The 21,741-nt window shown below is 39.1% G+C and overlaps 6 protein-coding genes across 7 annotated transcripts; 1 reads left to right on the top strand and 5 right to left on the bottom strand.

Annotated features, from left to right (window-relative positions):
* Positions 1 to 4,783: 4,783 nt before the first annotated feature.
* LOC9305713 lies at positions 4,784 to 6,267 on the bottom strand. The gene is made up of 3 exons (XM_021017875.1): positions 6,136 to 6,267; positions 5,240 to 6,033; positions 4,784 to 5,130 (listed from the first exon to the last, which is right to left on the bottom strand). The coding sequence occupies exons 1-3, from the start codon at positions 6,190 to 6,192 to the stop codon at positions 4,785 to 4,787; spliced, it is 1,197 nt and encodes a 398-aa protein (XP_020873534.1). The 5' UTR covers positions 6,193 to 6,267; the 3' UTR covers position 4,784.
* A 2,306-nt stretch (positions 6,268 to 8,573) lies between these two features.
* On the bottom strand, positions 8,574 to 10,115 carry LOC9305714. Its single transcript, XM_002869597.2, has 3 exons — positions 9,967 to 10,115; positions 9,095 to 9,879; positions 8,574 to 8,982 (listed from the first exon to the last, which is right to left on the bottom strand). Exons 1-3 carry the CDS (start codon positions 10,021 to 10,023, stop codon positions 8,628 to 8,630), a joined length of 1,197 nt encoding a protein of 398 aa, XP_002869643.1. The 5' UTR covers positions 10,024 to 10,115; the 3' UTR covers positions 8,574 to 8,627.
* Positions 10,116 to 10,193: 78 nt separating this feature from the next.
* Positions 10,194 to 11,496, bottom strand: LOC9305715 (nifU-like protein 3, chloroplastic). The gene is made up of 4 exons (XM_021018046.1): positions 11,236 to 11,496; positions 11,024 to 11,147; positions 10,635 to 10,933; positions 10,194 to 10,543 (listed from the first exon to the last, which is right to left on the bottom strand). Exons 1-4 carry the CDS (start codon positions 11,335 to 11,337, stop codon positions 10,352 to 10,354), a joined length of 717 nt encoding a protein of 238 aa, XP_020873705.1. The 5' UTR covers positions 11,338 to 11,496; the 3' UTR covers positions 10,194 to 10,351.
* A 443-nt stretch (positions 11,497 to 11,939) lies between these two features.
* LOC9305716 (putative glucose-6-phosphate 1-epimerase) lies at positions 11,940 to 14,028 on the bottom strand. The gene is made up of 8 exons (XM_002869599.2): positions 13,682 to 14,028; positions 13,486 to 13,560; positions 13,135 to 13,191; positions 12,897 to 13,051; positions 12,650 to 12,784; positions 12,431 to 12,533; positions 12,250 to 12,349; positions 11,940 to 12,140 (listed from the first exon to the last, which is right to left on the bottom strand). The coding sequence occupies exons 1-8, from the start codon at positions 13,841 to 13,843 to the stop codon at positions 11,971 to 11,973; spliced, it is 957 nt and encodes a 318-aa protein (XP_002869645.2). The 5' UTR covers positions 13,844 to 14,028; the 3' UTR covers positions 11,940 to 11,970.
* Positions 14,029 to 15,166: 1,138 nt separating this feature from the next.
* Positions 15,167 to 16,207, top strand: LOC9305717 (60S acidic ribosomal protein P3-1). The gene is made up of 2 exons (XM_002867542.2): positions 15,167 to 15,477; positions 15,881 to 16,207. The coding sequence occupies exons 1-2, from the start codon at positions 15,280 to 15,282 to the stop codon at positions 16,040 to 16,042; spliced, it is 360 nt and encodes a 119-aa protein (XP_002867588.1). The 5' UTR covers positions 15,167 to 15,279; the 3' UTR covers positions 16,043 to 16,207.
* Positions 16,208 to 16,310: 103 nt separating this feature from the next.
* LOC9303661 (pumilio homolog 6, chloroplastic) lies at positions 16,311 to 20,900 on the bottom strand. Of its 2 annotated transcripts, none has more exons than XM_002869600.2 (10): positions 20,620 to 20,900; positions 19,619 to 20,149; positions 18,385 to 19,511; positions 18,151 to 18,292; positions 17,955 to 18,062; positions 17,660 to 17,872; positions 17,421 to 17,531; positions 17,133 to 17,327; positions 16,885 to 17,056; positions 16,311 to 16,606 (listed from the first exon to the last, which is right to left on the bottom strand). In XM_002869600.2, the coding sequence occupies exons 2-10, from the start codon at positions 20,105 to 20,107 to the stop codon at positions 16,587 to 16,589; spliced, it is 2,577 nt and encodes an 858-aa protein (XP_002869646.1). In that variant the 5' UTR covers positions 20,108 to 20,149; positions 20,620 to 20,900; the 3' UTR covers positions 16,311 to 16,586. The 2 variants fall into 2 exon arrangements, with proteins under 2 accessions (XP_002869646.1, XP_020873269.1); XM_021017610.1 differs by lacking the exon at positions 20,620 to 20,900 and adding an exon at positions 20,281 to 20,482.
* Between the last annotated feature and the right edge of the window lie 841 nt (positions 20,901 to 21,741).

The raw sequence follows: 21,741 nt of genomic DNA on the forward strand, positions 1-21,741 counted from the left end.
CCGTATCATAGAACCTAGAAATAATGATTCCAGTCAATCAAAGGTACAAGGTAAGAAAAAGGTAAGCCACAGGAACCAAGCGTTACCTGCCCAGTCTAAACCCGATTCACTGATAGGAGGTGATTCAGTAAAGAAAGCCTCGAAGTCAAGCGGGTTGAAGATCGAAGTGGGAAGAGCTGCTAAGCGACTCCGTTTCTCAGAAAGGTTAGTCGACAGCTCGGTCCTTTCTTGCTCCTCGGAGAAATCTGCTTCATGGATTTGGTCCAGCAGGATCAAGTTGCTTTCGTGCTCCTTGATGTCTGACTCCAAGTCCGACCTAGCTTTCTCGGTTTGCATGAAGCGAATGGCCCCTTGGATCAATTCCATCCCGCGTCCCTTAACCTCCTTTCTGGCCTTTGATGCCGACCTTGCCAACTCAGAATCACGCAACTTGGCTAGCGCCTTGTACTTCGCGTCGAGCTCGATAATTTGGTTGTTCAGGGTGTCGGCGGCTGATTCGGATTCATGAAGTCTACCCTGAACACCAGACAGTTCGTCCTGGAGTTTGTAATTCCGGTCATAGTAGTCTTGCAGTTCCCCCTTTACCTGCGCCAACTCCGACGTTAGCCTATCGACCTTATCCTCCAAATCGTGCTTAGAGCCAGCAGAAGAGTTGAGGTCAGCCTCAAGCGCTGAGAATTTCTTCTTCCACATGTCGATCTCCTTCTCCCGTCCAATGACCAGCCCTTCGTAATGTTCGATCATGTCGTTAAATTCGCTTTGAGCCTGGCATTATACATGAACCCGGGATGACGAGTCAGTTCGCAGAATGGCAATACAATAAAAAGTATACACAAAAGAAAGCGGAACAAACCCGAGAAGAGTGATGCGCGTGAAGCAAATAACGTTCACGAATCGCAGGGCGCCATTTGTCAAAGTCTGGCAAGATCGAACCCGATCGGGTCTTGAAGCATCGGAAGACGCTGCCTTCTTTCTCCATAGCTGCGAAGAAGGAAGGGTTGTAAAAATTGGAATTTTAATAAAGACAAAAAGTTTAAGTGTGTGTAAGTCACCGAACCTGAAAGCGATTTGACTTGAGGTACAAGAGCAGGCTTCAGCCTCGAGGGAGCATCTCGAGATTCAGAATCTCCCTTTTTCGGAGACGCACTCCGAGCAGTCTTTCCACTATCAGGCTGGGAGGAGGAAGACATATCAACCGGACGTGGAGGACCCATTGGTTCAGGAGGAGGAGATGATCGAGGTGAGCGGTCAGTCCGGGCCCTCGACTTTTCCCTCTGCGGAGAAGAATCGCTGCGAGAAGACTTATCTCTCTTCCGGCGAACCAAGTTCTTAATCGGCTCGTTACTAAAATCATCTCGGGGAGGACGAGGTGAATCACGGCGAGGAGATTGAACCCTCCGAGGAGAACGCGAGTCGCGACGATTGCGACGAGGAGTTAATCTGAAGGAAGCGACAGATCGAGCTCCCTCGGTGCTGCCATCATCAACTAGCAAGGTTTTACTGTAGTCCTTCTTGTCTATGGAAGTCGCGAGGAACTTCTTCTTCTCCTCGCAAGCCTCAGCCATCGGCTTGGAAAGCAACTTACGCTTGGCCGCAAGGGCCCGAGATGACATTCCTTGAGTTGAGGGAGGGGGAGGAATTTGGTGAAGATGACCAGGCGGACTCATCCTGAGTCTGTGGTTAGCTTCCAGGAATCGTTCAAGAGTGAAGGAATTCCAAAGGGTTTCCCCTTCAAGAATTATTTTGAAGAATTCGATGAACTCTTCAGATGGGAGGTTGGAAGCGATGAAAGCTGCGAAATGAAACAACGGTGTTAGTCAATAAAGATAAAGAAACAACCGGGAAAGATACGGGCAACCTAATCACTACCGGGTTTCGCAGACCACTTCGAAGGGAGAAAATCAGCAAGATTTCCAATCGAAGCGGGGGTTTTCTTAATTAGAAACCAAGGATGATGCCAATTTTCATCCTTGTTCGGAAGATGTGAAATGATATTCCTGTTGGCATTAGGATATGCTGAGAAATATCTCGTTTTCTTCGATGAACTTCTCACGCTCAGAAGTTCATTCAGTTCAGCAACTCCGATAACATAACCGGCCTCCGCCGCGATTGTTATAATTCCAAGAATTGTGCGGAGAAGATTGGGGGTTAATTGAGGAAGAGCGATTTCAAGAGCCGCTAGGTATAAAATTAGGGCTTCGGGAAGAGGAAAGGTAAGCCCGCAACCCTTGAAATAAATCTCATACACACAGAAGTAACCATCGCGATGGTTCTCTGGAGATTCTGTGGGAGAAGCTATTTGTGCTTCCGCCATAATTTCCGGCGGAATCCGGCAAAGCTCTCTCAATCGCTCGAGGGATTGAAGAGTACAAGTAGACCTGTAGTGCGGACCGGCAATGTCACCAGGGCGGGTGCACTCGTCGTTACTAGAACGCCTCTCGTCAAAAGACGGAGACTCGGGTCTATCGGAATCAGAAGTCATTGGGAAGAAAGAAAAATTCAAGATCCGGCGAAGAAGGGTTTTGGTGAAGGAACGAAGAGAGAGGTTTTGATTAAAGTACAAAAGTAAAAGAAGAGAGTAATGGTGAAAAGAAGTTACCTCAAACTAATGATGAAACCGCCTCGGAAGTCGTGTGGGAAGTGGGAAGGTTTTTCCCGTTTTAATAGTAATTAAATCAATATACGGTCATAATGATGACAGATGTCACTCGGTTAAAAATGGATAGTGCCAAAACTAAAGGAGTGATGGGATTTTCGGCGGGAAATCAGAAAGATTCTCGAGCGCAATCTTTGGCCACTTGAGCATTTAAAGTCCTCCGAACTGGAATAGCACTTCGAAGAACTTGGGGGGCTAATTGTTGGTGTCGGATCCCGCACCAGAAGTACGAGACCAACCAAAGATTGCCACGTGATCAAGATAATGGCCCATAAAGGATGAAGCCCATTGGACCCGTGAGCCGAAGGGACGGTCGAAGTGGTTGTCACCATTTCGAGAATCCGAAGTGACTACACTGTGACACGAGTTCGGTGTAGAAGACACGGGTAAGTCGGTTCACGGACACTTGGGCCGAAAGAGGCGAGGCCCATGAAGATCAGAGTCAACTCAAATTCAAACGTTGAGCATTAAAGCCGAAGAATCAAAACGGACACATTTAAGAAGAAATAATTGTGCTTAATTACTCATTTTAATGTCGTTTATCGGTGTATAAATATAGATGCCGATGGCCATGTAAGGGAGATCTTCCTCTCGAGAGAGAAATAATATAGCAATTTTTGTATCAATTTACAAGTTTTTATATACTCATTTTTGTCCCTCAAGAATAATCTTTCCCACTTAATAAAAATACTTGAGTGTGTAAATCCGACATCCACAGATATATTTACCATTTGACGAGGAACTTTTCGCCAGAGGGTGACTCCACAAGATGGTCTGTCCTCAAAAGCGAATTCAACTCATGCAACTCGTGCAACAAAGATCTAGGAAGATCTTCATTCCACATATGATTAAACTCGGGGTGGTCACCCTCCTTGAAGTGGAGATCCAAGGAGCACAAGTATTCGCCTCCAGGAGTTGGAATGTAAAACCTTTCATCTTTTTTGGAATACATGAGACTCGAGAAAGGGTTTATAGATCCTGGCGTGGTTTGGATATCTATCCACTGAGAGTCGTCGTGAAAAGCAGGCCTATAGAGCCTCAGCTGAGATCCCGAGTACTTGACGGCCACTACCCAGTCTTTTTTGTTTAGGTCAGGACAAGAGGACATGGCCAGGCTTTGGATTTGGGAGCCTTTAGGAAGAGGAGGAAGATCAACTATCACAGGTTTTGATTTAGGGTCAGAGGGATCTTGGTAATGGATACTGAGGAATGTTTGTTTTGGCATGTGAAATCTCACTCCACTTTGGTAACATGCACAAGTCATCGCATGACGGACCTCGTCCACCAGTTCCTTGTCCTTAATCAAAATTACCTCTTCTTTTAAGTGAGATGGGCAATAAAATCCGTAGTGAAGGGAGAAGCGACCCTCCGAAGAGTGAACCGTGTTAAGGATGTGGTCAATTAACAGATACGGGTAGGCCGGTGTAGAGAATAACCGAACGTTCTTGTGTCTCTGCGACATAGTAGGTACGTTTAATGTAATCAGAAAACAAGAACCAAATGTAGTGAAAATAAACCTTACTTATTTTGGAAGAATGAAAAGCTTACGAGGACATGTTTGCATACAGTGGGCTTCAAGAGGCGGCTGAAAATGAGTTGAGACATTGTTGAAAATCTATGTAATTGGTTTTGTTTCTCTTCCACCTTTTTCTTATCTCCGGTCGAAGATATGCAAAGGGGTAGGCCTTGGAGACCAAGATTTACATTTAAGAAGAAAACAACTTCAAAAGGAAAGAAAACATAACACACTTGGAAACAAAAATATATAGTCGTAATTGTGTTAAAGACTTCAAATAAATGATCACATTTCAAACTATATTTGGGTTAATCTAAATATTTGAAACGCCAAGAAAAAATCGTTGCGGCAACTCACAATTGTTCCGGCAAAGAATGAAACACCTAAAAGCTTATGTATAGCTTTTAATGCACAAATCGTCGAACATTGAAGAGATTATACATGAACTTTACATTTACAACTATATCTTTGTTGCATTGTGAAGAAAAATAACAATAATTTTGTTGAATCGAAGAAATTTCCATTGAACTTAGAGTAGAAAGGGATTTAAATACTAGCATAAAAGAAAAGAAAAAAAAAACACCATAAACACTAGTGAAAAATATATATTAATTATGAGTAGAGAGAAACTGGAGGAGGCCAGTAAGGGAATTCCAAGTTCCTTAATGGAACGTCCTCTTCCGTGTAGAAGATAGTGCAAGTTTTGGTGGTGAGATCATACACACCGAAATTATAGCCCACAAAATAGATGCAGTTAGGCTTGAGCCCGGGGCAAGAACTGGCCTGGATGCAGAAAGCCTCACTATGCCCAAGAAAGATGCAAAGATCTCCAATGTCTTCTGTGTAATACACATACTTTTCCTCCCATGATTCCTCCGCTCTAAATACCATAAACTGTGATGCCATGTGCACGAGTGTTTCCACTTTGTTGTGATTGCGCATTAAGTTGTGGCCGTACCTAAAAACACATGGAAGAACAAATAAGATAACATATTTCACCTCTTCTTGTGCCATTAAATGCATAACCTAATAGTTACTTAGTATAATTTTTATTCTAGTATATATACCACTTTACGAGGAATTGTTCACCGGAGGGTGACTCCACCCAGTGATCTGTCCTGGAAGAGGAATTTAGCGGGGTCAACTCAGGCCCAACCGACTCAGGAATTATATCAAATAAGGGAATGAACTCGGCTTGGTCGCCTTCCTTAAAGTAGAGATCCAAGCAGCACAAGTAATTGCCTCCAGGAGCTGGAATGTAGAATCTTTGATCTTTCTTAGAATACATGAGACTCGAGAAAGGGTGTATAAACTCAGGCGAGGTTTGGATGTTAATCCACTCATGACCGCGCCTAAAGAGACTCAGCTGAGATCCCCAGGACTTGACACAAACGACCCAGTCTTCACTATTATATAGGTCACTTGAGGAGGATGACATGGCCAGGCTCTGGATTCGGAAACCGGTAGGTAAAGAAGGTAGATGAACGCATGAAGGTGTTGATTCCTGGTCATCGATGAGTATATCTAGGGAATTTTCAGAAAGCTTGAATCCCAATCCATGATGTGAAAATCCTACAGTCATCGCATGACGAACTTCCTCCGCCAGTTTCTTATCCCTAATCAAGATGCTCGTTGTCTTTGGGACTTGAGCTGGATCACCTGTTTTGGATGTCCTAATTACGCGACCATCAGGAGAGTACTCCGGGAGGTTAAGAACGTAGTCTATCAACAGAAACGGGTAGATCGGTGTAGACAAGAAGGAAAAATCGATTGGGGTTAGTAGTTTTGAAGTAACGCTCATCTCACCATCCGTTCTGTTTGTGTGACTTGTAGACGAGAAAAGACGAACGTTCTTGTGTCTCTACCATGTTTACGTAAGTAAAAGAAATCAGACAATAAGAACCCAAAAAGTTTAAGGAAATTAAAAACCCTAATTATTATTTCATAGCAATAGGATTCTTACGAGTAGATTTTTGCAGACAGAGGGTTTGAAGAGTCGGTTAATACTAAGCGGGTACATTGTTGAGACCCTTAAGTATGTGCTGTGATTTTGATTAGTCGCGTGTCTCTTTCCGTCTTCCCCGTCTCTGTAGTTAATACAGAGGGTACTACGCCTTGAACACTAAATAGAGAGACATTAAATATGAATATTTAGAGGATAAATTATTTCAGGAAATAAATAATTATAAAAAAAATTATGCCAAAGTGTGTCTTTTATTAATTGAGGAATATGAATTTAAACCTAATCTTAAAATTTTGCCAAAGTGTATTTTTTTTAGAGATTATAAAGTTTGAACTTTTTGGTTTTTTTTTTTTTCTATCGCCTTTCTCTCTTGTCTTGCACCCGTATGGTATGAAAAAAAGACAAACAAAGAAAGTGAAAAGGGAACACAGGCAAATTCACCTTCTAGTGAGTTCTATCTCTCGATGAACTCGAGTCTTTAACCCTTTACAAGACTCGAGTTACATGATACATAAATAAACTTTGAAATATACTCTGTTTTAAGCTTGGTGACGAAACTAGGCCTGGGCAAAAAATCTGTACCCGAGTACAAGAACCGGACCCGACCCGAAAAAACCGGTTCGGGGCGGGTACGGCTATGTGAGTTTTACACTGTTGGGTTCTATAATTGCTTACCCGTGGGTATCGGGTCGGGTTCGGGTTTTACCCGATACCCGATGGTGTAAACCGAAAACCCGATCCGCTTAAATGCCCTTAGGTTTAGTCTCTAACCCGATTAACCTTTTGACTATTTAGCTTCTTCCCTTTGCTCGATTCTAGAACCCTAGATCTCTACTCTCTCCTTTATCAATCATCATTTACCACAATTTCCATTTCCGATTCAAACCTGGAAACTCAAACGAAGACCTCCACATGGTCGACACCGTCTCTGGTCACTTCTCCACCGTCGGCCTTGTCGAGAAACCGCTCAAAGGTACATTCCAATTTCACAAGTCCATGATCTCTCTCCGTCTCTCGAGTTTTAGGTTTATAATTGATTGAAATCGATGATAAGTTTTGGTTTAGGCCTTTAGGGTTTTTAGCTTTTACGGAATGAAATCGAATCGATTTCGATGATCTCTCTGTTTTGGTACTTATTTTTTCCTTTTGTCGACATTATCTATATCATTTTGACCCTCTGATAGTCTGATATTATGTAGGATATGTCGATTTGATTGAGTAACTGGTGGATCTTTGATATAGCGATGAGAGTATTTTAGAGTTATGAACTTATGATCCGTTTCATTGAAACCTGAAACTTGGTAGCTCTGTCTCTAGGTTACAGTTGAGAAAGCCACTTCTTTGTTGAATTTCTTTGCTTTGTTTTGTACAAGAGATCTCCTGTCAAGTTCAAGCAAGTATCTCTTATGGTACATGATGAATTTCTCTTACTTGTGTTGATGATAAAACAGAGACCGTGAAGATGTGATGGTATTTTTTCTTTATGGTCATGATCTTTCTTTTTTTTTCTTTTAATTTAAGTGGCAAAGTTGAATTTGAGTCGGTGAATTTGAGTAGATCTACAAAGGTTAGTCATACCCGAACTAAGTGAGATACATAGATTATGTAAGAGTGAGATTGCATTCTGATTTCTGACATTTGTTTACTTGTATAGGTTCATGCGGGTTGGTCAAGGAGAGTGAGATTATCTACTTCTAGTTTTCATGAATGTGTAATGTGTTTCCATCTCCAGTTTTCTACTTCGGGTTTTAGGCTTGTCAACTTGTCTTTTTTTTCTTCGATTTGAATCATGTGTTTCATGGATATGTTCTATCATTTTATGTCTTTAAGACTTTAACTCTTTATATTTGGATGATTGGAATTGGATGTTTAAGACTTTTGTATTTGAATGTTTTAGGTTTTATTCTATTCAATTACAGTGTAACAGAACCACAGTGTAAAAAATGTATTCCACAGTGTAAACGGGTAGAAAATACCCGAACCCGACCCGAAACAAGCAAGAACCGATATTTTCGGGTTTTTACCGGTTCTCAAATCTGATACCCGAACCGATCCGAACCCGACCATACCCGAACCGAAACCGAACCGATGTTTCGAGTTTACCCTATTGGGTCCTAGATTACCATACCCGACATACCCGAACCCGATCGGGTTTTATCCGAACCCGACCCGCAGACCCGAATGCCCAGGCCTAGACGAAACCAATAATCGAGGCTCAGTTGCTTTGAATCTCCACAACCTCTAAACACATCAGAGAGGGGTTTTTCGGTTTCAAACCATACATGATCACACGAACATTGGGGAGAGTATGAAATTTACGGTCACCCTAGACGTATATTTGTTGGGGTCGAAGAAATAAAAATATCAAACATATATCGTAAATATAATTAAAACATTGATTGAAAGAAAACATTGGATTTAAATGAAAGCATGGGAAAGAAAAGACAACGATAACATTAGTGAAGCAAACACTCGTACAAGAGCCATATTAATTAATTAGAAGCTGGTGGAGAGGAAGCCGGAGGAGGCCAGTAAGGGAATTCTAATTTCCTTAATGGATTTTCATCTTCTGTGAGGAACATAGTGCAAGTTTTGGTGGTGAGATCATAAACACCAAAGTTATAGCCCACAAAATAGATGCAGTTAGGCTTGAGTCCAGGGGATGAGTTAGCTGGGACGCAGAAAGCCTCACTATGTCCAACAAAAATACAAAGATCTCCAATGTCTTCTGTGTAGATCATCTTCTTACTGTATTTACTCGGTTGCTCTTCCTCTCTAAACACCATGAACTTTTTTGTTACATGATACAGTGTGCAGTTGTCAATGTCCTCGAAATCCTCGCCATACCTGCAAAGACATTATAGAGCCAATATGATACTCAAGCAAAAGATTATAGATTTTGGTAATATATATGTTTATAAAAATAAAAGCTATATATAATTTTAATTAGATACTATACCACTTGACGAGGAAAAGTTGGCCGGTGGGTGACTCCACTAGGTGGTCCGTCCTAGAACATGTACTCACGTCCGCCAACTCTTGAAACACCGATTCTGGAAGATCGTCAAAATCCAAGTCGAGGAAATCGATTTGGTCGTCGTCCTCTGAATAGGGATCCAAATAGCACAAGATGTTGCCACCGGGAGTTGGAATGTAGAACTTTTTATCTTTCTTGGAAAACATGATGCTCGATAAAGGGTTTATATTCTGAGGCTTGGTTTTGATGTTGATCCATTTACGGCTGCCAAAAGGCCTGCACATACTCAACTGAGATCCCAATAACTTGACAACGACTACCCAATTTTTATCTCGTTTAGGTAAAGAGGACATGGCCAGGCTTTGGATTTGGGAACCTGTGGCTAGAGGAGGTAGATAAACGGTCACGTCTTCTAGTTCGGGGTCAGTAGGCTTGTAAAAGATGGTGGGAGAACATAAACTATCGTCGTAGTTGTCACAAAGCTTGACTCGCAATCCATCACGTGAAAATCCTACAGTCATCGCATCACAGACCTCCTCCTTGAGATCTTTGTCCTTAATCAAGACTTCCTTTTCATTGGAACAGTAATCGTTTGTTGTTACGCGACCATCCGAGGAAGAGTTTGGGTTGTTAAGGATGTAGTCAATCAACAGAAACGGGAAGGCTGGTTTAGACGAGAAGGGCTGATTCACTTTACTACTCTTGTCATCGGACTCCAACCCACTCGTGTGAGTTGCAGATGAGAACAGACGAACGTTTGTTTGTCTCTGCCATATATATATATGTTCAAGTAGTCAAAGACAACGTAAAAAAAACAAAAACGTTAAAAGAAAAAGCAAGAGAAGCTTACGTACGAGGAATTTTTTGCAGACAGAGGGTTTGAACATTCTGTTGATTATAAGCTGTGACATCGTTGAAACTCTAATCTATGTTTGTGTTTCGTCATCTCTACCTATGTCCGACTTATTTATTATAGAGATATAGTATCCTTGCTCACCAAGAACTCGCTATAAATGCATATTTAATTAGAGAATATTTTATAACTGTTGCCTAAAAACAAAGATCAGTAGAGAAAATGTCCTTCATACATAGGTTAAATTTTTATTTTTCCTTTTTCGTCAACAGAAATAGGTCATTGTATTAATTGTACTAATTCTAGAATTTGGAAATAAAATATATAGAATCAAAAATAGGCCTTGTAGATGAATAGAAGAAGTTACAAAATAAAAAAGATTGATGTCACTCTAGAAGCTGGACTGCACCAATAGAAGGAATGTTTTCCCTTAGTTTTTGAGTCAACGCGACACGAACAGTCATGACTCCAGCAGCTGGTCCAGAGAGCCGAACCTTGACTATGTAACCATCGATCTCAACTAGCTCAAGCCCCCCACCTCCAGTACCGGATAGGTACGGCCTTAGCTCAGAGAGAACCTAAATTAAAAACAAACCAAAAGGACCATTCATATCGATTTCAAAACCAAGGGGCTAAAAAAAAAATAAATAAAACTTTTTAAAATCAAACCTTTTCAATGTTCTCATCGTTCAGCTCTAACCCGCCAGTCTCGGATTCAAGAAACTGCTCAACGGACATGATCTCTGGAATCTTGTCTCGAAGACGACTCTCGATTCCCATCTTCAACGTCATTGATGAGCTAGGACATGAACCACAAGCTCCTTGTAGCTTTAGAACAACCACAAGTCCGTCGATTTCGTGCAACGCCACGTTTCCTCCATCAGCCATTAAAGATGGTCGTACTTCGTCTAACACTCTCTCTACATTCTCTTCCGTTAACGGCATGACGCAGCTCACGTGACCAAATACTACACCAAATTACAAGAATCTAAATCACAACTAGAGTTCTAAAGAGATTGGTCTGGTTTTGTCAATCAAATACGAATTTAAGCATTTACCTGATCGTGATCGTGTTCTCAAAGGTCGAGTGTGGTGAACTAAAGAAAAATGTATTCTTTGAAATTGACCTCTGAGGAATGTACTGCATTTGGAAGAGACTCCTAAACTATCTGAAATTGCGTTCTAACACAAGCGAAAGAGGAGAAGAAGAAATCATGAAAAAGCAGTCATTTTTTTTTTGGTGAAGCTCGACGAACTTAAAACAAATTACCTTAGAATTGAGAAGCGATAAGCGGAAATTAGGATTCTTCTCTGCTGATGAGAGCGAGAGGTTCATCGTTGTAATTCGGGTTTGACCCGAAACCAAACCCATTTGGATCCTCACTTTTCTGCTTCACGATCGAGAAAATTTCCAGAAACTATGAAGAAAGGCTGGAGATTTGGGGAATTCGGGTGGATTGAGTTTTTTTTTCCCAGGAAAATCTGGGCCGAGAACAGAGTAGGAAAAAAAGACAGAACTTTTCATTGGTGGATGATGATGGATGATACGTCTTGGAGATGATTTCATTTTGTGGCTAAGATTTTTTACTTTAATAATTAATACGACAAACTCTCAAAAAATAAATATATAATATATACTTACAAAAAATATAAAGTAAATACTTTATTGTTGTTATAAACAACAAACTGATTCATAGGGTAATCTAATTTTTGTTTAGGCTGATGATTCAAGAACATAAATTTTGCTATAATCAGACTGATTAATCAAATAACCAAAATCCAATTGGTGTAATTAACGCATTTTTATTTAATTACCTTTAACAATTTAAAAATTCATGAATACTATTACAAAACAATGAAACTGGTCAGAGTCCAGTTTGGAACCCAACTAACTTTGTGTTCACCATGTGATGTCTCTCGGGAACATTAAGTATATATTTTAATAAAGACAGTTTTTAAGTTTTTTTTTTTAAGATGAGGATGATGAATGCAAGACTTTTTAGGTTCAAGCTTTCCAATTTGAAGGAACCACAGATACTTGGAGTATTCCTTTCCATTCTTTGCCGGGGTTCACTGTGATCGGTTTCTCGACAGCCGCGCTTTCCACCGTTACAAAACGCTTATAGTCTTCAACTCCCAAATCTGACACTTTCTTGTCCCATGGATTCCACACCACTGCACATTATAGTTACAAATGATCCATCATTAGTACTACTAAAACAATCTGTTTCTGTGTCTATAACTCTATATATGTATGTTTACAAATCTAAGTCTTTAAAGTTACCGGCATCAACTTGTCCCTCCTTGTGTACAACAATAGTCTTCTTTTTCTTGTGGTCTACGATTCTTAGTTTATTTGGAGTGCTTAGGTACAACCTGTCAAGCTTTTTTTCAAGGTGTGTGTTTTAAGTGATGGAATATAATAAGGGTTGAAATGTGAATTGGCAAAAGGACAAAAGGCTTACTTGAGCATTGAAAGTTATAACTTTGTCATGATCAGTGAAACGTGTTCTGTTCTTTTGTTGGTCAAGATAATCCAAGTTGTGTAATCCTTCGACGTGGACTTCACTGAACACAACAAGCAGCTGATATAACTATACTAACACCAACACAAACCAAAAAACAAGAACTGCGTATTTATATAAAAAAAGATGTCAACGTGAAGTTATGACTCTTTGGGTTACCTGATATTGGAAACAGCGAAATAGGGGTGAAGAGCAAATGTGAAGTTAAATGGTTTAGTATCAGAATTCTTAACACGAGATGTCAACGTCAAATCTCCATCATGTCCCAATGCTACTCTCAGTCGGTACTCAAACCTGAAATGGTTACAGAGTTCAAAACAGTTTCCAGATTCTATGCAAAATATTCACAAGCAAATATCTGAAAAAATGTTGAAAAAGAGAGAGAGAGAGGTTTCAAGAAACCTACTTATGAGGCCAGATCTTCAAATCATCATTGGATGATCTTAGGATAAGGTCAACATGAGCAGAAGAAATTGATGGCAAAGGAGGTGGTTTAGCCTCAACTTGCCAGAACCTCTGCCTTGCAAATCCATGTGAGGGAAGTGGACCGGTGTTACTATACTGCACTTGCATAAAAACATTCCATTAACAAAATAAATTATACCATTCAATTACAAAGAAATTTTTCTGTTTTGAACACATACTTGCGGAAACAATACTGGAATTCCTCCACGAATCGGTGTTGGAGGCTGAAATATAGCCTGCACAATACGTAACACATGATTTTAGATTTCTCTGCTTTGGAACTCATAACATACCCATAAATTACCACTACTTTATAACAAGCAGACATTAAGCTACTTATCTATTTACAAGCCTCTAATGAAGTAAAGATTCATCTTTGCATAGTTTACTTAGTCAACTACAATTGTACATACAAAATAAATTAGAAAAAAAAAAAAAACTATTGCAGATACAGCCAATCAGAGACCAATATTTTTAGGCTTTTAGCAATCATATGATCTTAAAAGGAGATAGAGTGAATCTGACGTTACCTTGCTACTCATAACAAGTAACTCCTCTCCCTTCTCATTCTTCCAAGAACTCACTTGACCTCCATACAAGTAAACCTGAATAGATAAAGAAACAAAATGAATCAAAATCTGCATCATGCAATATCCAAAAGATGTTTCGAAACCAAGTTTTTGATGTAAATGACAATCAAAGATCTAAACCAAACCGTAAGAGTACCTCAGCAGATCGGCCACGACGGTCGCGGATGATGATCTTGTCAAGACCATTAATGCCTTTAGTCCTCTCAATGGGACGATGCTCGATAGCCGTGGCTACTACTGCAACCACCAGAGCCCATAAGAAGATCACAAATCCGAGATTTCCCTTATTCCCCATCATGAGTCGTCTCTCCTTTGCTTGTTGAAAATTATTGAAGATTTTCTCTCTTCTTATTTTATAAATATGCCAAAGGAAAGAAATTGAAAAAAGTCAACGAGTGAGCCTAAAAACAGGAAATGAAACTTAATTTAGTTTAGAAAAGACTTTATTTTCTTGACCAATAAAAGAAGGGAAAGTCTTAATTTGTCCAATTTTTCTTTTTTTTGCTCAAAACTTAAAAGTAGTCCATAAGCCACATCTCTTGACCTTATCGACGCCAATCTTTACTTTCTTGTTAACGAGTCCGTTCAATATAAACCAACCTTTCATTTTCTTTCGATTTTTCTCTTATTTTGACAACTATATTTAGATTTTGAAACTTGAAATATTTTGTATTTATCAGCAACAATAAACTTTACTTCTAATTAAGTTTAACTAAACTAGAATAAAATCCATGGCAAGGAAATTAGATACATAAAGTTTAAAATAAAATGTGTTTCTAGCTAGATATCATAACTAAGGAGGATGTATTGGATTAAAGATTTTGGATGATTTTGTGGAATTTAGGAAATTTTATATAGTGGGAGATTTGAGTGAGTTTTTAGGAGATTTGGTGGAATTGTTAGAATTTTTATTTTAAAATTACAAAAATAGCTTGTGACTTGGTGATATAAAGATGACATGAGTACAATTTTTTAAAGATAAACCAAGAGAAAACAATTTACATATATTTTACATCCTAATCATGTGTATTTTCATTAAATATTTTAATAAAATGAAGAATTACAAACTCAGATTTCATTAAAATTTTTGAAATTAACTAAGAATTATTGTTTTTCTTTTGACAAAAAAAAGAATTATTGTTTTTCCGTTCGACGTATCATGTCTGATTAGAAACATAAGGCGGTAACTTCTCCTTTGATTTTTTTTTTTTTTTTTTGATAGCAAAAGACTCCATATATATTATTAAGCAGGTCTTCTCCTTTGAATTTTCAATGTGAGTTCATTTATTTCAATGTTGATCTCATGGTTTCAAGAAGTTACTGTAAAGGAGAAAAGCAAATTGCCCGGTAATGTTTTTGTTACCAACGTAGCTTAGAGTTACAATATCATGAATCATGAGGTGAATGGTGCAATGCATAGTTTATGGAAGAAAAGAAGAGAGATGGAAGTTGTGATACTAATTATCTCATGTGTTAGGAAATTACTCTCCTAGATTTGTTGCTATTCACTCTAGGCCTATAATTCATTGCTCACAAAAGTGGCCCATCAGGCCTATAAGTCCACTATGGCCTATGGGTAAAACAGTCTTTTTACACAGAGACCTCTAAAACTAGGGTTCTTATTTTCTCTTTGAGCTTCGGTCATCATCGTATATAACAGCAAAACAACTCAATCGTTACTTTTTTCCAGAAATCTCTCACAATCGCCATCGATTTTAGCAGACATTGAAGAAGATGGGAGTATTCACATTCGTGTGTAAAAATGGCGGCGGCGCGTGGACTGCAAAGCAACACGAAGGAGAACTTGAAGCTTCGGCTTCTTCTACCTACGAGCTCCAGCGTAAGCTCGTCCAAGCTGCTCTCTCCGCCGATTCCTCCGGTGGCGTTCAGTCTTCGTTTTCTCTTGTCTCCCCTACCTCCGCCGTATTCCAGGTATATAAGTCTCTTTTGCTTGATCAAGCTTACATTTTGGAATCACTTTGTGAGAATCAGAGCTTACATTTTCTGATGAATGAGATTCATTCACACTAATTATGGTCGTTGATCACTGATCCAAGTGTCATGGCTCAACTTTAGTTCTCTTATCGTTGCATCAAATGCGTCAATGTAGCTTGTTTTATAGCTTAAGAAGTTCACACTGAGACCTAAAGGTTACATCTTTGTAATAGCTAATTACTCAATTTGCTTTTGGCCGCCTTCTCTGTTTTAGTTGGTGATTATAGTTTACATGGCTCTGGAAACTAGTACCAATCAATTCTATTGTAGAATTCTTGTTATTTTGCATTGTCGTTTCTTGTTATTTTTTATCAATGGGAATCAATTTGTTGTGGCGTAGGTGATTGTCGGTGGTGGTGGTGGTGGAGGATTCGCTGCTGGAGGAGCTGCCTCGGGTGGAGGTGGTGCGGGTGAATCTGCAGCTGCTCCTAAGGAAGATGAGAAGAAGAAAGAAGAATCAGAAGAGGAAGAAGGAGACTTCGGATTTGATCTCTTTGGTTAAGATGGAAATAGTATTTTGGAGGTGTTAGTTTGAGCTTTTGTTTTTGTGTGGGGTGTTTCTTCTACTGTCATGTGATATGCTACTCTGCTTTCAGTTCCATTTCACGAGTCTCTGATGTAATGACAAGCTTCTTCTATTTCGATCATATCATTTTTTTGGCTCCTATTGGCTGAAGTATGCAAAAAAAAAAAAAAAAAAGTCTTAAAACAGAGTGTTGAACATGAAAGTTGAGGAAGAGGAGAGGCCATTTCAGGATTAGCATGTAATGTTTGGCTTCAATTATACTGTGTCTAGAAAGTTTCGATTGCCTTGATGATAATCCACAAACCAGTTACATATATCCCAAGTACAACTACTGATACATTTATGAATATTTACAGAACATGCCACACAATCATCACAACGGCTAATTCCAAGTAAGCAACAACATCAATGTCCTTCATAATCATCTAAAACCTTCCCAATGAATATCCAGCTTTCATGAAAAGCGAATCGTAGAGTAAATCTGAGTCAGCCCACTGTCTTCAAATCAGAAAGCCACTCATCATCTCAATTCTTGGTTTTCTGCAGAAACAACAACCAAAATTTGTCACTCTTGAGTCTTGATCCATATACCAATTATTTTAAGTCTATTCAGTCTTTTGCTACCACACATTTATCTATACACATGCCAATTTTGAGAAAATCTCCCATCATTTTTAGCATACAAAGTCTATTTGATTGTATACTTCATCCTGTTTCAGTTTACATAATCCGTTATAACAGAAAAGCCTTTTTGTTCCTAAAAGATTGTGATTGTTCACTTAACTTTCGAACCTGACTAATGTTGAGGAATTTCATACCTTCAATAAAGGGCTGCTCCAAACGAGTAACAATATGTTTCCCATATGTGTATTTCTTCAATGCAGATGCATGCATTCTGACTCTGCTGAACAATGTTGCACGTTGATCAGCCGTACATGTCTCGAATATCTTCTGCACCACATAGTTTCCATACTGGTCCTTCATCATCATCTGTAAAGATGGCTTACAGTTAATATCCAATCAGTTTAAGAAGAAAATGTATCAGTTTTGGTCCATAAGCTCTCACCAATAGACTATTATAGCTCTCATCAGGCCCTGCAATCTCTTTGATGATGAGGTCCCGCTCAATTCGACCACCATACTCTAGACACTTCTCTATAACATTTGACGCAAATTTATGTAGGCTAAGCTGCACGATGTGCCCTGATAGTTTTCTCACGATTCTCTCCCTTTCTTCAGATGTCCCTTTCTCCAAGACATGCTGCCAAATACCAACATTGGTTATTACTGGTTATTCCGTTTGATTTGACTTCAGTTGTAAATGATTTGTAAGTTTTAAATGGCATGACAATACCTGTGTGACATAATTACCATATTGGTCCTTTGAAAGGACGCATACTGATTCCAGTATCTCCTCGGTAATGAACCTACATTGATGGTCATGCGAGCAACGCTCCAAAAGCCTCTACAGAAGGGAAAAAAAATGTGAGGCCGCATTGAGTAACAATGGAAGAGACCAAGAAATTGAGAAGGAAAAAACAATCGTTTAATTAAGTTCTTTGTGTTGCCAAAAAAACTTTAAGTTCTTAGTACCTGTATGACACGGCAGCCATAAGGATGCATAGAGAGCGAGGAAACTTGACCACGGAATGCATGTAACATGAACCCAACTCTGTCTGCTGGGATGTTCTCGATGCATTTCTGGATCACATGGTTTCCATTCTGGTCCCGAACACATCTCATGACCTGCCCATCAAGTTCACGTGCTAAACGAACTCTCTGATCAGGTTCTATGACATCAAGAGCCTAACACCACAACAAAGTTTCACTCATGAGTCAATTGTTTTAACAAAGTCCCAGTACTAAGAAAATGTAGCGATTTCTGTACCTTTTGTATCACACGACAACCATACATCTGCAGACTAAGTGGTACTATCTGTCCCATGAGTTGATCAGCGAGTTCCTTTCTCTGTGCTGAGTTTCCATATTCGAAAAACTGAAACAGACGACGCAAATAATCAATAAAAGGGATAGAACTCTGATGGACAAGACACTGTAAGAAACAGGATCAAGTAGGAACAGACTTTCTGAATGACATAATTGCCAAACACATCTGTCATGAGTTTGCAAGCATGAGGAAGAATTTCTCTAAAGACAGCTGCTTTTTCTTCTAGTTTACAATTCTCAAGCTTTTGCTGAATAAATCTGCTCCCATGTTGATCCGCACTGAAAGGAAACAAGATTTTACTCAAGTTTGTTATCATATAATTGGAAAGAGACCTAAGACAAGATTCGTGAAAGAAAAGATAAAAACTTGCCTGAATTCAACAATGTGTCCTGTGATGTCAGATAGATCAAACCTCCTACCTTTCCCAGATTTCAGCTCTTCAAGAAAATTGCACAATCGAGGGCCATTGGCACCTTCTAAGCTCCCTTGTGGCTGCCATCCAGGATATGCCTCGACATAGGGAACAGGACCTGGTGAAAGAGGAGGGCCGAGCTGTGTAGGCAAATACTGCACCATAATGCCCATATTTGGCTGGATTCCATAATAATTAACACCCATTCCCGTTCTACCCATATTAGAGTTACTTGGCCCTCTTATTTGTCGAAGGAACTTTGGATCATCTTTGTGAGACTCAGGAGCATTCGTGTGGTTCCTAGGAGCCAGCGATTCCATCTGCCCGAATGACTGTTGACAGTACTGCATATACATAGGATCTGGAAAAGAAGGTTGTCCTGGTGGAACATAGAGCTTCTCCGCATATTGCATTTCACCTCCGTGGACTACACTTCCCGCACTTGGCCCAGATAATTGAGGAATGAAATCTGGACTGACAATAACTGGAACAGAACCATGGGAAGGGTATCCAGGCATAAACTGTGGGATCATGTTGGTGTATGGTCCATAACCATACTGAGGAGAATAAACAGGAGGAGACTGCATATTATAGACATGAGCTGGTGAAGTCATATAAGCCGTTTGGGTAGCAGTGTAAAGCAGAGGCGGCGTAAAACCGGAAGACTGAAGTACAGGCTGACCATCACCCGAGAACTTGTAAGGTTTTCCATAATGAAACTGTCCGGTCCCAATAACTGCATCGTTTACACCATTAGAACCCATTTTGCTGCCACTTTGAATCCAGGTTGCATTATTTTGCTGTTGATGCAGCTGCCTCTCTGGCTGTGCATATCTTGGTTCTTGAGGGTATTTAGCCGTTCCAGGTCCGGATATGTTAGTATTCTTCATTTTAGAGATGATAGTCGATTCATCTGGATTCTTCTCATTGCCAATGGAAGCTCTTGCTGTTGAAGCAGCATTATCTTTAACCATGACATCATCTGACATCTCTGAGAAGTTACCACTCTCGTCCGCTGTGTTTACTTCACCATTTGAAGAGTTAGACCGACTATGTTGAAGGGTCGGCCCAGAAGAATTATCATCCTGCGACGAAAAAAGATTCAGTAGTAACTTATTATAGGACTAAACAATGGCATTTCACTACTCACAAGCAGATAATTAATGAGAGGGGAAAGAAAGCGAAGCCTAACCTGCCTGAAATCAGCCAAACTTTGAGAACCAGGCGAAATGTCCAACCCATTAGTCCTATCTGAAACACTAGTAACAGATAACTGTTGGGAGCTTTCATCCTCAGACACTTCCTTATGAGTAGGAAGTTTACCTTGGGACAAATGAATAGGAGAACTAACTTTATTCAATCCCTGATTACTTCTAAATCTACCTACACGATTGTCTATGACCTGATAATCAGTAGGGTAATAAATCGGTGGGGAAGGTATGCGATTAAGACTGTGTTTAGAAGAAGGATGAGTGGCCACAGGCTCCTCAAACCCGTAACTCGGTAGCTTCAAGTTATTGAAACCCGAGCCGCCCTGTCGTGACAATAGATTATCCACAGCTAGAAAAGACCCCTCCATGCTAGGTGGAGCACTGCCACTTCGATTAGGAACAGAAACTTTCCTAGAATTAGACCATCTTTCATTGCTTCCAGACATCCTAATAGGATTCTCAGTTGCCATTTCTTAAAGGATATTGCTCTTCTACACCTTTAACACAAGTACCTGAAGAAAAATCCATCACCAATGAATTAAATAAACACCATCACAAAAGAAATGAAATTTAAACAAGGTAATCCATCTATTGTACCATGAAATAAAGCAAATGGAACATAGGTTCTAATCAGAATCTCTACCATTTTCCTCAAGGTTTTCACATCCCTTCCAGTTATCAAATTCCGTAGAAAGAGTAGAACTTTAAAGTAAATAACACAAAACAAGCAAGAACAAAACTTTAAAGATATATACACGCAGATAGATAGATATACATGACCAAGTAAAGGGTCCTCGCATTAGAGAAAAAAACAGAGAAACCCAAAAGAGAGGCAGAGAGATAGAGAGAGAAGAAACAGAGTGTAAGTAGAACAGAGAAGAAAAATCTAGACTTTGTAATCCCAAAAAAAAAAACCCTAGAAATGAATGAACTTTTTTACACAGCGAGCAGAAGTGAGAAGAGGGAGAGTGATTTGACTTACCCAGAAGGCGATTATTGAGAAGAGGAAGGAAAAAAGATTCACTGTGAAGAAACCCTAGATTCTGGTGCTCAGAGAGACAAGGAGGAGAGAGAAATGGGTGTAAAAAGTGACCATCTTTGGCTAAGTCAGTGGGATTTTTAAATCTTTGGATTTTTTTCCGGTAATGGCAAAAATACTTCCACCATTACGAACCTTTCTTTTTCCGCGAAGTTTATGGAGTTTGACTTTTTTTACATTATCGGTTAACCAAAATTATTATTTCTTTCTTTTTAAATATAAGTTTTTAATCTTTTTTCTATGTTCGTTCTAGAATTGCTTTTTTTTTTTTTCTCTTTGGTGATTAAGTAATGGTTAGTCTAGCTACAACTAACTTATTAATATGTGACAAAATATCGTTTAAAGCTATTAACTTAAAAGTAATTTTTAGATTAACTTATAATAGATTTTTTTAATATGTCTGAGAAAATGTGGAAACGTCATTTTACAAAAAATTAAAAGCTTTTTATAGAAATTTATTAGAAGTGTTAACTGAATTACAAAAAAATATTAAAAACTTGAGTAAATATATTTTTAAATGAGCCATTTTTATTTATTAAAAGTAAAACACCAAGAATGATTGAAACATGTACAAAAAAATTATATATTATCAAAGTTAACAATTTATTGAGAAAATAGAAGTGACAAAAACTCAAAAGGTTAAATTCAATAGCTAAAAGAAGCGGGTCTGATTTTTGTAAAAGAATATGGGATTCATAACTAAAACCGGACATATCCAGAGCCGATAAATTTCTAACCTTTTGACTTTATTTGTGTTTCCAAAGAGCCCACACACAAAACCATAGAAACTCGCACTCACATTTGGCTGATTTGCTCTGTCCAAAATCAGAAAGAAAAATGGTGACAACTAAAACCTGAGACGTATAGAGTTTAAACATGATGATCCATTACAATTATTTCTCATCTGATGAAACAGATTTTGAATTACTAGTGTGTGTGCCTATATTTCATAATCTTTCTTTTGGATTAGTTTTTACGTGAGCCTTTTTTTCTCATGATTTATAATTTGGATATGATCAGCTCCGGCTCAATATATTTGAGAGCCTTAGGGCAAAAAAAAAATTT

Source organism: Arabidopsis lyrata (genome assembly GCF_000004255.2).
Source record: "Arabidopsis lyrata subsp. lyrata unplaced genomic scaffold ARALYscaffold_7, whole genome shotgun sequence".
NCBI classification, from domain to species: Eukaryota; Viridiplantae; Streptophyta; class Magnoliopsida; order Brassicales; family Brassicaceae; genus Arabidopsis; species Arabidopsis lyrata.

Excerpts from the sequence above, each read along its gene's own strand:
- LOC9305713 (XM_021017875.1), bottom strand. The coding sequence starts at position 6,192 with ATGTACCCGCTTAGTATTAACCGACTCTTCAAACCCTCTGTCTGCAAA. Across the intron at positions 6,034-6,135 it reads CTGTCTGCAAAAATCTACTC|AGACACAAGAACGTTCGTCT; the intron begins GTAAGAATCCTA and ends TAAACATGGTAG. Across the intron at positions 5,131-5,239 it reads GAACAATTCCTCGTAAAGTG|GTACGGCCACAACTTAATGC; the intron begins GTATATATACTA and ends ATGTGTTTTTAG.
- LOC9305714 (XM_002869597.2), bottom strand. The coding sequence starts at position 10,023 with ATGTCACAGCTTATAATCAACAGAATGTTCAAACCCTCTGTCTGCAAA. Across the intron at positions 9,880-9,966 it reads CTGTCTGCAAAAAATTCCTC|AGACAAACAAACGTTCGTCT; the intron begins GTACGTAAGCTT and ends TATATATGGCAG. Across the intron at positions 8,983-9,094 it reads CAACTTTTCCTCGTCAAGTG|GTATGGCGAGGATTTCGAGG; the intron begins GTATAGTATCTA and ends ATGTCTTTGCAG.
- LOC9305715 (XM_021018046.1), bottom strand. The coding sequence starts at position 11,337 with ATGGGTTTGGTTTCGGGTCAAACCCGAATTACAACGATGAACCTCTCG. Across the intron at positions 11,148-11,235 it reads TATCGCTTCTCAATTCTAAG|AACGCAATTTCAGATAGTTT; the intron begins GTAATTTGTTTT and ends CGCTTGTGTTAG. Across the intron at positions 10,934-11,023 it reads GAGAACACGATCACGATCAG|TATTTGGTCACGTGAGCTGC; the intron begins GTAAATGCTTAA and ends AATTTGGTGTAG.
- LOC9305716 (XM_002869599.2), bottom strand. The coding sequence starts at position 13,843 with ATGATGGGGAATAAGGGAAATCTCGGATTTGTGATCTTCTTATGGGCT. Across the intron at positions 13,052-13,134 it reads TTCCAGTATTGTTTCCGCAA|TATAGTAACACCGGTCCACT; the intron begins GTATGTGTTCAA and ends ATGCAAGTGCAG. Across the intron at positions 12,350-12,430 it reads TTATAACTTTCAATGCTCAA|CTTGACAGGTTGTACCTAAG; the intron begins GTAAGCCTTTTG and ends CTTGAAAAAAAG.
- LOC9305717 (XM_002867542.2), top strand. The coding sequence starts at position 15,280 with ATGGGAGTATTCACATTCGTGTGTAAAAATGGCGGCGGCGCGTGGACT. Across the intron at positions 15,478-15,880 it reads CTACCTCCGCCGTATTCCAG|GTGATTGTCGGTGGTGGTGG; the intron begins GTATATAAGTCT and ends GTTGTGGCGTAG.
- LOC9303661 (XM_002869600.2), bottom strand. The coding sequence starts at position 20,107 with ATGGCAACTGAGAATCCTATTAGGATGTCTGGAAGCAATGAAAGATGG. Across the intron at positions 17,873-17,954 it reads GTTGTCGTGTGATACAAAAG|GCTCTTGATGTCATAGAACC; the intron begins GTACAGAAATCG and ends TTGTGGTGTTAG. Across the intron at positions 17,057-17,132 it reads AGAGCTATAATAGTCTATTG|ATGATGATGAAGGACCAGTA; the intron begins GTGAGAGCTTAT and ends CCATCTTTACAG.